The 11,402-nt window shown below is 46.2% G+C and overlaps 1 protein-coding gene across 2 annotated transcripts in view; it reads left to right on the top strand.

Annotated features, from left to right (window-relative positions):
- Positions 1-462: 462 nt before the first annotated feature.
- The window catches only part of ATP2A2 (ATPase sarcoplasmic/endoplasmic reticulum Ca2+ transporting 2), a 44,436-nt gene continuing 33,496 nt past the window's right edge, over positions 463-11,402 (top strand). Inside the window, exons 1-4 of one of the 2 annotated variants that reach the window (XR_008535275.2) lie at positions 463-1,318; positions 2,387-2,404; positions 2,496-2,578; positions 10,003-10,107. Coding sequence is in view for 1 of the 2 variants with exons in the window: in XM_077187895.1 (XP_077044010.1) it covers positions 1,201-1,318; positions 2,387-2,404; positions 2,496-2,578; positions 10,003-10,107 (324 nt within the window). In the remaining variant the exon portion in view is untranslated. The remainder of the gene's footprint in view (positions 1,319-2,386; positions 2,405-2,495; positions 2,579-10,002; positions 10,108-11,402) is intronic. The other variant, XM_077187895.1, reaches the window with a different exon arrangement.

Here is an 11,402-nt window from a genome sequence, read left to right as displayed (position 1 = left end):
CTCCTGAGGGGCCAACCCTACACTCACCCCTGGACTGGATGAGGCTGCTATCGCGACAGGGTGAGGGCAGTGCTCACAGGACGGCTGGGGCTCCTGTCGCGACACGCGCCGGTGCAGCTCGGCGCCACCCCGCGCGCCAAGACCCCAATGGCGGGCGGCTCCCCTCAGGCGGGCAGCTCCCCTCAGGCCGCCCCGCTCCCCCTCACCGCGGGCTGAGGCCGGGACAGGGGCGGTTCCCGCCGGGACAGCAGCGGCGGGAAAGCGGCCACTGCACCTGCGGGGCTGACCCCGTGCGCAGCGGAAGCGGCTCCACCGCGGCGTGAGGCGCAGCCGCCGCCGGGCCCCGGGCGGGAGCACGGGCGACAACGGGACCGCGCTGCGCAGGGGCCGCGCCGCAGCCATCGCCTCCGCCCCACGGGCGGGGCCGCCAGCATGCCCGCCCCGCGCCCCGGCCCCGCCAATGAGCGGCGTCCACATGCCGCGGCAGCGAGAGAGCGCCGGGCGGCCCCCCGAGTTACATTAGAGCCGCCGCCGCCGCTGTGCGACCGGAGCGAGCGGAGGCAGCGGCGGGCGCGGGGGAGCCCGAGCCGTGACGGCGACAGCGGCCTGGGCCGGCCGGGGGGGATTCGGCTGCTAGAGAAGGAAGGAAGGGGGCGATCCTGACCCTTCGCGGGCAGCGGGGCAACTGCGGCTTTTTCTCCCCCGCGCCGTTACCGCCCTCCGTTACAGGGGGCGGCTCGGAGTCGCTGAGGCGAGCGGAGAGGCCGTTTGGCCACCTGAACGCGGCCCATCCCTGCAGGGACCCGCCGCAGCCCCGAGGCGACCGCAGCTCCGAGGGCCCGCGCGCTCCCCGCCCGAAGTCCCTCGTCCCCGCCGGAGAGGCGGATCGGCTCCCTCGGAGGCGTGAGGGGTGGGAGGGGGGGGTGGGGGCTTTATTTTTTTTAAATTTTTTTTTAAGGGCGGCTTTCCCTATTTTTTTTTTTCCTAAATTTTTAATTTTTTTCCTGCCCCTCCCGGCCTCCTCCGCGAAGAGAGAGGTGTGCTCGGGCTCCTCTGCTGCGGGAGAGGGTCTATGGTGATAGCACGGGGGTGGTGAGGGCTGAGGAGGGGTCTCGCCGCCGCCCCCGCCGCCGCTGAGGAGGAGGAGAGGGAGGAGGAAGAGGCGAGGCACGGCACCATTTGCTGCTCCCTGCCCCAGCCATGGAGAACGCGCACACAAAGACTGTGGAGGAAGTTTTGGCTTATTTCGGCGTCAACGAGAGCACCGGGCTCAGCCTCGAGCAAGTGAAGAAGCTGAAGGAGAAATGGGGCTCCAACGGTAGGTGAGGCGGCCCCGCCGCGGGGATGCTGCCGCCGGCGCTCGCCCTCTTCCCCCTCTGCTCCCTTCCCCAGCCCTCTCTCCTCTCCCTCATCCTTGCCGGGGCCCTGTGCGAGGCCTAACGCGTGTGCACTGGCAAAGCCGGCATCTCTTCCAGGACCCGGAATAGGAGCGAGGGAGAGAAGATGGCTGACTTGAACTCCACCTCGTGGGTTTCTTTCAATCCCGAGCTCGCAGGGCTGCTCTGGGGAGGAGGGTATCACCTCCGTTCCCTTTCACCGTAACGGTGGGAAACCTTCTTCCATTCTGAAATGAAGCGCTTTGGCGTTTAGGATTTACCTTTTTTTTTTTTTTTCCTGTCTTGACCTTCATTTTCCCCAGCTTTTCAGCGCCTTTCAGCCCCTTATTTTATATTCTTCTCGCCAGTCGGGACAAAAAATTCAGTCGATTTTTTTTAATCCTCACTGCTTGGGTGTCCTGGTTCCTTCTGAACTCCCTTGCCGTTGTGTAAAAATGAAAATCTATGAGAAGATTACACGGTAGAGGTGTTTTTTTAGCTTTAACACTGCTTTTATGCCTCTTGGGTTACTAAATCTAGTTACAGGAACATAAAGGGGAGAGCAGAAATAAGGACATACGCTTAAAATGGAGGAAAGAATCTAAAATATTTTTAACCAAGTTTGATGGTTTGTGGGTTTTTTTAAGTGAATGTGGAGGAAAAGCTTTGTCAGAAAGCATTTGAAAAGCGTTTTGAGCCTTTGACCCTTTGTGTGCAGCAATAGCAGAAGTCCCACAGCTGGCTGGAGTGATGACTTGGCTGAATTATAACCCTTGGCACATTCCCGCGAACCTTTATGTGTCTTAAAATGCAAAACTCTCAGGCCCATTCACATACTCTGGTGAAAAGAGCAGCCTTAGTGGGGCTTTCGGTGTGTCTGTCAAATCCAACCCAGCTGAGCGTGCAATTCAGGAAGAATATCTGGTGTGGATGCCTGATAATGCTCTAATGTCTTTCTTCGGTGATTTCTTTTCTTTCACATGCTTCCTGGAAAAATCTTCCACTGACAGAGCTGCCGGCAGAGGAAGGTGAGCATGGTTATGAAATCTTCTGCTAATTCTTGTTGATAATTCATTTTTGTAAATGTGCATGACTCAATGGCTTTGTCACATATTGCAGGAAAAACCTTACTCGAGCTTGTGATTGAACAATTTGAAGACTTACTAGTTAGAATTTTGTTGCTGGCCGCTTGCATATCTTTTGTAAGTATGATTTATTTCTTTCTTTTATTTCCTAGGGTTCTGTATGGCAGAGTGACATATTCCAATATATATGATCTCAACATACTGAAATTATTCTTTCTTGCTGGATAGGTGCAAGATTGCTGTCTATTAAATTAGTTCCTTGTGACGAGGTTTCTGTGTGCTAGCCAACAAAAATTTTGGGGAGTCTTTCATTGCATGAGTCATAAGTACATAACTGCACCAGACAGGTATTTTAAAAAGTGCTTCTCATTCAACCCAGTTTGCTTATTTGAGGTGGGATTTCCCAATGCTGCTGTTGGCTTTGAAAACTAACCTTGAGTAAGTAAGCGTTTAACTGGGCATTCTTCTTGCCTTTGGGTTAATCTTTATCAAGCTCGATGTATAATCATTGGGAGACATTTTTGGATGCAATGCAGACTGTAAATAGAATCTACATGGTGAATATTCCAGTTGCCTTCCCTTCCTGATAATAGCAAGGTGACAGTTGTTGCTTCTGACAGTGACAAGAATGTTGACGGCTGTGATGGCACCATTGTTGACCAAATTTGGTAACTGACCTTTGGATAGTCAAGTCGTGAAATGGACATCTTGCTTTGCATACAGGACTAAAAGAACAAGAACGTTTTTAACTTTTTTTTTCTAAAAAAAAAAAAAAAAGAAACATGATTAGGCAATCTTCTTACATTATGTGTAAATGGTATGTGCTTGCTGAAAAACTGGAAAACGGAGTGAACACTCAGAGAAGGAAGGTGAAGGCTGTATTTCTTGGGGAGCTGGACAACAGAAACAAAATATTGAAGAATTATTGAATTGTTTAGGTAGGGAGTAAAAGTTTACAGTAGACTTTGCCCTGGAGTTGTAATTAACTACTTGAAAAAAAAAATAAATGCTGCAGCTCTTGGGGGGGAGTGGAAATTGTGGTGACTCTTTAGCTAAGGGCAGCTAATTAGGATGGGCAGAGGAGAATGTGCTCTGGAGCTGCTGTGTGCTGGGGGAAGGTTGCCCTGGTGCTGCAGTTTGTGCTGGGGATCTGCTCTCCCCACACCAACACCTCCCAGAGGGCTCTGGCTTTGGGTCTGCAATCACCAGTACAGCTGAGCAGTGCCTGCTGACATCAGTCCTGACCATGGAGACAGATGTGCTTCACTCACTCCTCTGTTTCCTGGAGAGGAAATCAGGCTGGCTATTGCAAATTGAATAAATAGTCATTCAAAAGCTTTTTTTTTTGTTTTTTCCCCTCCTCTTTCCCATTTTCCTCACAGAGGGTGAGAAGGGGATGTCTTTTGTTCCTGAAAAGTCAGGAGTGTTTCTGCCATCTCGTGAGACAAATGACAGCACAGAAGTTTGTTAGCCTTCCGTGCCAAAGTAAATTAGTTGTTTTTATTATAAACAAGTAAGTGAAAAATCAGATTTCCCAAGCTAAAGCTTTGATTACTGAGTCTGAGGAAGTATGAGACCAGACTGACAGAGGTCATAGAACATACACTGCTGAGTCCTCTTGGAAAACTTGATTAGTAGCTGAATTCAGTTGCTTTTTTCAGTATGGTTAATTTTCCTATCTAATTAAGAGGAGACTGTAGTCTAATAGAGTGTGGGATAGATCTGGGTTCTCTGCTTCTGTTCAGCTGACATGGTACATGACCTTGGGCTACTGCTCTGCCTTTTCTGCCTTCTATTTTGGAGTTAGAGGCACACTAAATTGATGTTAGAAATAGAGATTTTTCTCTGGTGAAAGGTAAAACCCCTCTAGATAGATTATAATTTTGGTACTTTAGAAGTTCTTCCCCTTTGTGTTTGTTTCTGGTGTTTTCTTTGCTCAGAAGGCGATCATCTTATCTGTTTTTCTTAGGCTTTAACACTTTTTCTTGATGAAAGCATAATACAGACTTTTGTAGTAGCTGCAAAGCACCGTTGGATATGTTGATACAAGGATTGCATTACTGCAAAAATAGGATGTAATTACATCACCTAAGTTCTGCTGTTCTTCACCAGCTGTTCATTGTCAGTACAGAAAAATTAAGATTGAGATATAAGAGAGAGGATCTCGAAGTATATAGATAACTCTTTTTTTATTGTGTTGAGGGGATTTTTATGGTGGCTGTGTTGCAATCATAAATCATGGCAGTTTATTGCTGTTAGAGCTGCCTGCCCAGTACCACTCATCTGTAACACCGAGACCTGCACTGGGTATTGTGCAGAAACTTCCCTTCTTATGCAGCACATAACCTGTGTTCAGAGTGCCTTTGTGCCCTCTGCTCCCACCCTGCCTGTCAGGGCCGTGTCAGTGAAATAACTCAGAGCTCAGTCTGTGCAGGCTGATGGCCGGGGTCAGATGCTGCGTGTTTGTGGATCCTGTGTCCTACATTCCAGGTCAGAGCTGCTCTTAGGGATGTGCCTAGTTAGTGAAAGCCTTGAGTGTGGCTTTGGAAGAGAAACAGTATAAATAATTTCTGATGGTGAGTAAATGGATCTGTGAATAGACTTGTCTCGTTTCTCTCGTGGATCCGTGAAGCCTCTGCAGAAATCAACCTGTGGAGTGTCTTGATGGCTTTTAATTCTTGATGCTTGTGTAGCATGTGCTCACATCTACAGTGTTTACTGAAAAGAACAGCTTGCTTTGCTGTAGAAATGATTTTGACAGGTTGCAAAACGTTAACTGCATCTGATGTAGAATAATTCCTTGGTGAAGTGTGGCTGCCTTAAGCAGTGGTGTGTGCTGAACTCTGCAGTCTGAGCTCTGCATCACACAGTGGATTTCCTCCCACAAGGTGCAGCGTAGGCTATAAACTCTACCAAACCTTGAAGTATTTGTGCAGCATCCTGAGAGCTTTCCCTCCCCTCAGTTATTCCTTTGATTCCTAAACCGACTTAGGAGTGAATGTCCTGAGAATGTTTTCTAATAGTGGATATCTGTGTTTAGATTGAAACAATATACTGTGATTTAGCCCAGAGATTGTAATAGCCTGTAAATTAGCATGGCTGTAACCTAGCTTGTGGCAAAAGGTGAGCAAAGGTCCCCTTGGCAAGGTAGGATTTGTCAGTAACAGTGTTGCAGGCTTTGCCCTGAAATCACCCCAAAAGTTACCTGTTAAGGTCAGCAGCAGGGAGTGTGGCACAAGATAAGGGCTGCTGGAGAACGTGACACTGACATGCCTTTAGCTAAACTTAGATTGCTCATTAGCATGAGGGTAGGGGTGATAAAAATGTGAGAAGTCATCGTGATTCATTTTATGTTGTACAAATTAAACTGTGGGTGACAGGGATCTTTTTTTCCTCCTCTTATTGTTATAATAATATATTTATTTTCAGAAATACGGGGTAACATTGATGGGTGCTTACGGTCTGTGAACTCAGTAAAATTCTTAATTTTGTGCTTATACATATGGTCAAGATGGGTTGGTTTGTGTTTGAGGTTTCTTTCCCCTGACCTTGGTTGGGTAGCAGACAAAAGTTTCTACAGAATGATGGAACTAAAATTGGGAGGTTTTTCTTTAACGTTACCTGGTGTTCAGTATAACAGCCATGGATGGAACAGGAGTACTGAAATAGTTTGCATCTGCTTATTTTTAAGCTAATTTGTATTAAAAGGACAAATCACTAAAAGAGGGCTTTCTGAGCAGCAGTTGATACTCTGTTCAAATATATTAAAACTGAAATCACATTATCCTGTGAGAAGAAAACTCTTAAAAGCAGTCCATGCTTTTTGTATGACCTGCTTTAATTAATCTGGGACTTCTTTTTTATTGGGATGAGATCTCACCTCTCCCAGCTTGCTTCTAAGTTTCCGTTGTCAAAATGAAAACCAAACAAAAATCCCTCTTTGGTTGCTGACAACAAAGTATTTGCTTTTCCTCTGTTAGTGGTGAGCGGGTACAGCCTGCTGGGCAACACAATTCTGTCTCCACACTCCCATTCTCCAACTCAATTGTTGTTATTTAATGATACATAATCATCTGAGGTAACCTGGCTCCATAACTTCCCTGACAATGGAGATCCTTTGCTTGGAGAAATGGAAAAAGCTGCGAGGGCACTTGAGCTGTTCCAGCCATTCCATCAGCGCTCCCCTCATTGCTGGCTGACTTTGCCACTGTAGCTCTGTCCCCTTTTTGCAAATAACCAAGGCTGTTTGCCTGTCATTGTGTGTGTTCTGCCTCAGAGTCCTGCAGGTCCACCCCATTAGGCTTTGTTTAAAATAGGCTCTGGCAGCCCTAAAGCAGATATGCTGAATGAAAGTTGTCCTTTAAGCTGCTTGTGTTGGCCCTTGATATGGGGCTTTCAAGTCTTGCTATTATTTCCCTTATATTTTTAGGCATTTCTCTTGAGCAATTATCTTACTCTTTTCTTATTCTTCCTACTCTTTCTTAAATACATGGTGATTTTACCTATTGACAGTAGGGACTGACCAGAGCATTGGAGATCAGTGACCTGGAAGTGAAGCTGCTCTCCATGTGAGTTTTAAGTGATTAGGGCTGAAACATGGTGGGGCCCTTCTGAGTAGAAATTGAAAAAAATGAGATCTCTCACTGGAAAACTCTCCAGGGTCTACAAGTGTGCTAGTGGAAACTTTCTGACAAGGACTCAGTGACTTGGACAAGAATTGTCCAGTCTTTACCAGGCCTCAGCATATGGCCTGTTGTTACTAAAAATGCAAAGTTAAATATTTGTTATTGCTTGTGCTACTTCCTCTTTGTTTTCCTTGCCTTTGTTTTGCTTGTTTACTTCAGGCTGCTATCAAATAATAAACCTGATCTGTTACAGAATGTGTTGTGTATCACAAATATCCTAAGTGAAGTGTTAATATAGCTGTAGTTTGCTATAGCAAGAACAAGAACTTGCAATGTATTGGGTTATTTTGTCTTATGTTTAGTAAACTGTTCTAGAACTGGAGCTTGGGTTGTTCCAGTGATAGTAATTGTGTAGAAATTTCTGGAGAGAGGGATGTGTATTGCTGGCTTCCAGGGTTAACTAGATACTTCACTTTAGCCTTGTCACAGATTGAAAATTTCACCAGAAAACCAGCAGTGATTTAAACCTTCAGGCTCTATACTCTCAGGATCTCTAATTTGAGTTCATCTGCTCTTTTTGAAATAATGGCTCATTGAAAGAAAAGATCACTTGAAAACTTAATTTTGGCTCTCCTTGACATACTTGGATCTTGCTGTCCTTGTAGCTCCTTTCCTTACCTCTGGAAGTTGTGGCCTCTCTCAATGTTATTTTACAACACACTTGGTCTTAAATCAGAAAAGATTCTGGTTTAAAGTCGTGTAAAGCAGATGTTTTATTCCAGTTAACTTTGTAGGTGCCTGCTTGGCTAAGCACATCACAACATAATTGAGTTTATTTGCTTTGTTTGGAAGCAAAGTGGGCTCTACAGAATCCCAATAAAGAAAGGGAGGGAAGAAACAGATTCTGCTGGCAGAGTGTGACCTTGTGTACACTGAGAGGTCTGGAAATGCCCCGTTGGCCTCTCCTGTAGCTGCACAGGCAGCAGCAGCAGCAGCTCAGGTGCACAGGGGAGGCTGTGGGGTGAGCAGGGACAGCAGGGCCTGTCCCACTGCCCACAGACATCCATGGCACAGGGCTGGGTGTGGGGTGAGCAGGGCCTGTCCCACTGCCCACAGACATCCATGGCACAGGCTGGGTGTGGGGTGAGCAGGGACAGCAGGGCCTGTCCCACTGCCCACAGACATCCGTGGCACAGGGGAGGCTGTGGGGTGAGCAGGGACAGCAGGGCCTGTCCCACTGCCCACAGACATCCATGGCACAGGGCTGGGTGTGGGGTGAGCAGGGCCTGTCCCACTGCCCACAGACATCCATGGCACAGGCTGGGTGTGGGGTGAGCAGGGACAGCAGGGCCTGTCCCACTGCCCACAGACATCCGTGGCACAGGGGAGGCTGTGGGGTGAGCAGGGCCTGTCCCACTGCCCACAGACATCCATGGCACAGGGCTGGGTGTGGGTGAGCAGGGACAGCAGGGCCTGTCCCACTGCCCACAGACATCCATGGCACAGGGCTGGGTGTGGGGTGAGCAGGGCCAGCAGGGCCTGTCCCACTGCCCACAGACATCCATGGCACAGGGCTGGCTGTGGGGTGAGCAGGGCCTGTCCCACTGCCCACAGACATCCATGGCACAGGGGAGGCTGTGGGGTGAGCAGGGACAGCAGGGCCTGTCCCACTGCCCCCCCATAGCAGGAGCTGTTCCAGGGGTTGCAGAGCCCCGAGGTGTGCAGAGATCCCAACTAAATCTGTTCTGCAGGGGGATTACACAGCCCCTCCCAGTGCTGTGGTACCAGTTGGGATGTTGCAGTTGTGTTAATCACAACCTGGATCTTACAAGTTTATCCCTTTGTAATAAAAATTTCTTGTAGCCTTGGATTTGCTTGACAGTCTGTTTTCTGCTTGAGGCTTTCATGCTGCTGCTCCTTCCTTTTGACATCCTGGAGTGTCTCACAATTGAGCAATAGCTCAGAGCAGCGTGTTGGTGGAATCGTGGCCTTGCTTCAGTAACAGTTTGCTCGCTGCAGTCTTCAGTGATTCAGAGCTGTTGCCTGACTACCAGCCCTAATTATCTCAACACGTTGTTCCTATTTACTGTCACTTTCCAGGCTTCCTGTTGCTCAACACGTTGACGAAAATGCTCTTCCTCTCTGGTCATGTTAACTTGACTTTTCATCAGTGACTCCAGCACTCTGCAGAGGCCCTGACACACTCAAGTCAAATGAATGACAGATACCTAACACTGGAGTGCCCTTTTAAAACAAATGAATTAAAATAAAATCCATGTGGAGCCTTTTATGCTCACATAAGTTTGATTTACCTTTTAAAATCCAATTTTGAGTTTTATCAGTTACTTGGTTTACAATCCAGCTTCAGATATAACTATACCCATTCACTTAGATGCTTCAATATGACACCAGTTGTATTTAAATTAGTAGATGATTAGTTTTTGTATCTACTCACTGGAAACTTGTAAAGCTGATTCCATTTCTGTGGCTAAGTTACTGGTAATGGGCAATTAACTTGCTTAAAATTCAGATTCTGGCAAGGTTTTAGTGTTTTAAGTAGTCAAACTAATCTATGTCCTGTTTTATACAGTAATTAAATTTTTTTTTTCATTGTCATAACTGTTGTCACAACTTCTCCTTTCACTTCTGAAGCAACAGTAGCAATTGTTTCCCAGATAAATAGCTTACTCCTTTAAAAGAAGAGTGGCCTCTAAAATGAACTTTGTACTGCTTTAGTAAAGATTCTTTTTCTCCTTTTCCATTGCCTTTTGCCAACTCATTCATGAATTACAAAACTACAAACTTGGTAGATTGAGGGGTTTCCAAAACTGCTGAAGTCTGAGCAGTTGAAACTTAGCAGGCATAAAGTTTGCAAGGTGTAAATCAGGAATTTAAATCACTGTGTTTCTCTTGCAGGTCCTGGCCTGGTTTGAAGAAGGTGAAGAAACAATCACAGCATTTGTAGAGCCTTTTGTAATCTTACTCATATTAGTAGCCAATGCAATTGTGGGAGTGTGGCAGGTATGCAGAGACTTTCACAGCATCAAATCACAAATGTTTGGGGTTTTATGCTTTAGGAGGAAGCACTGTGCCCTGTAGTGTTGGGTGTTCCTACAAAGCAAGTAGGATGTGTTGCTAACTTGGGATTCCTGAGAGTCAGCAAACCATAAAGCTTCTCACCAGAAAGTGTTGACTTAAAGGTAAAATGAAAGCTTCAGAAGCGTTGCCAGAAAGGCAAAATGCCCATCAGTGTTTGGCCACACGCTGCTGAACACATGAAGGAGACAGGCCAGAATAAAACCCTGAATTCAGGCAATAAATCAGGCCTTGCAAAGCTAAGAACAATTGGAGTGGTTTGCTTTCTGACTGAGGAACAAAGCATGGAGCACTTGTACTCTTGTTGCTTTTCTGTTTCCTCTTGTTGTTTTTAGTAAATCATTAATACAGTGTTAATTCTCCCTCTTCAGTCACTATAGTACCTATTAAGTGTACATCCCAAGACTGCATGTCTGTCAAAAGGCACAAGTTTCTGATGAAAACATCTAAATACCATAAAACTTTTCCTGCACTGTCAGCTGTGACATTAATTTGATGCCTTTTTATAAATCATATAGACAGTAGTCTCATAACATAAAATCACACTTCATGAGATGCCAAAACAAAAATGTTCATTTCACTTCACTTTGCTAATTTGATCACTTTAGGCAGTGGATGCTTTGTTAGAGGGTTTTTTCCTGCAGATAAAAAATGTTCTAGGATTTTTATGGTAAGTTCTTTGTATGGTTGGTTGGTTTTGTTGGGTTTTTTTTGTAAGGGAGGGTGCTAGCATGACATAACTACTTGCTCTCTTAGTGCACGAGGCTTCATGCTTTAAAAAATATCAAACTGGCCAAAATAACAAAAATTAAGAGGAGGAGTCCTGTTAATAAGTTACAACATTTTAGAGAGGACCCTGCCTGCTGGAAGAAGTGGCCTTGAGTGGCATTGCTGCCCATTCCTGTGCTCTGCTCTGTGCTATCCCAAGTGAGCTGGCTGAAAAGTGTTCCTCAAAATTCAGTTTTCAGCAGTACCTGGCCCACCCTGCTGGAGCAGGTGTGCAGGGGAGAGATAAAGTTGGTCAAGGGGTGACAGCACTTCCCCCTTAAATGACATTTTATATTCAAGTCTTCATAAAGTAATTATGCAAGAGTTAATGTTTAACTTGAAACTGGTGAGTTGCAGTTTTGCAGGTACTAATTTTAAGCATGAAGTGGAAGCTAAAGTTGTCTGTATAGTTTAAAGATTTTTCTTGTGGAGTTTCCCTGTTGTAGGAAATA

Source organism: Agelaius phoeniceus, chromosome 18 (genome assembly GCF_051311805.1).
Source record: "Agelaius phoeniceus isolate bAgePho1 chromosome 18, bAgePho1.hap1, whole genome shotgun sequence".
Taxonomy (NCBI): Eukaryota; Metazoa; Chordata; class Aves; order Passeriformes; family Icteridae; genus Agelaius; species Agelaius phoeniceus.
Note: the sequence above shows the minus strand (reverse complement) of the source record. Positions and strands in the feature narration are given on the sequence as shown.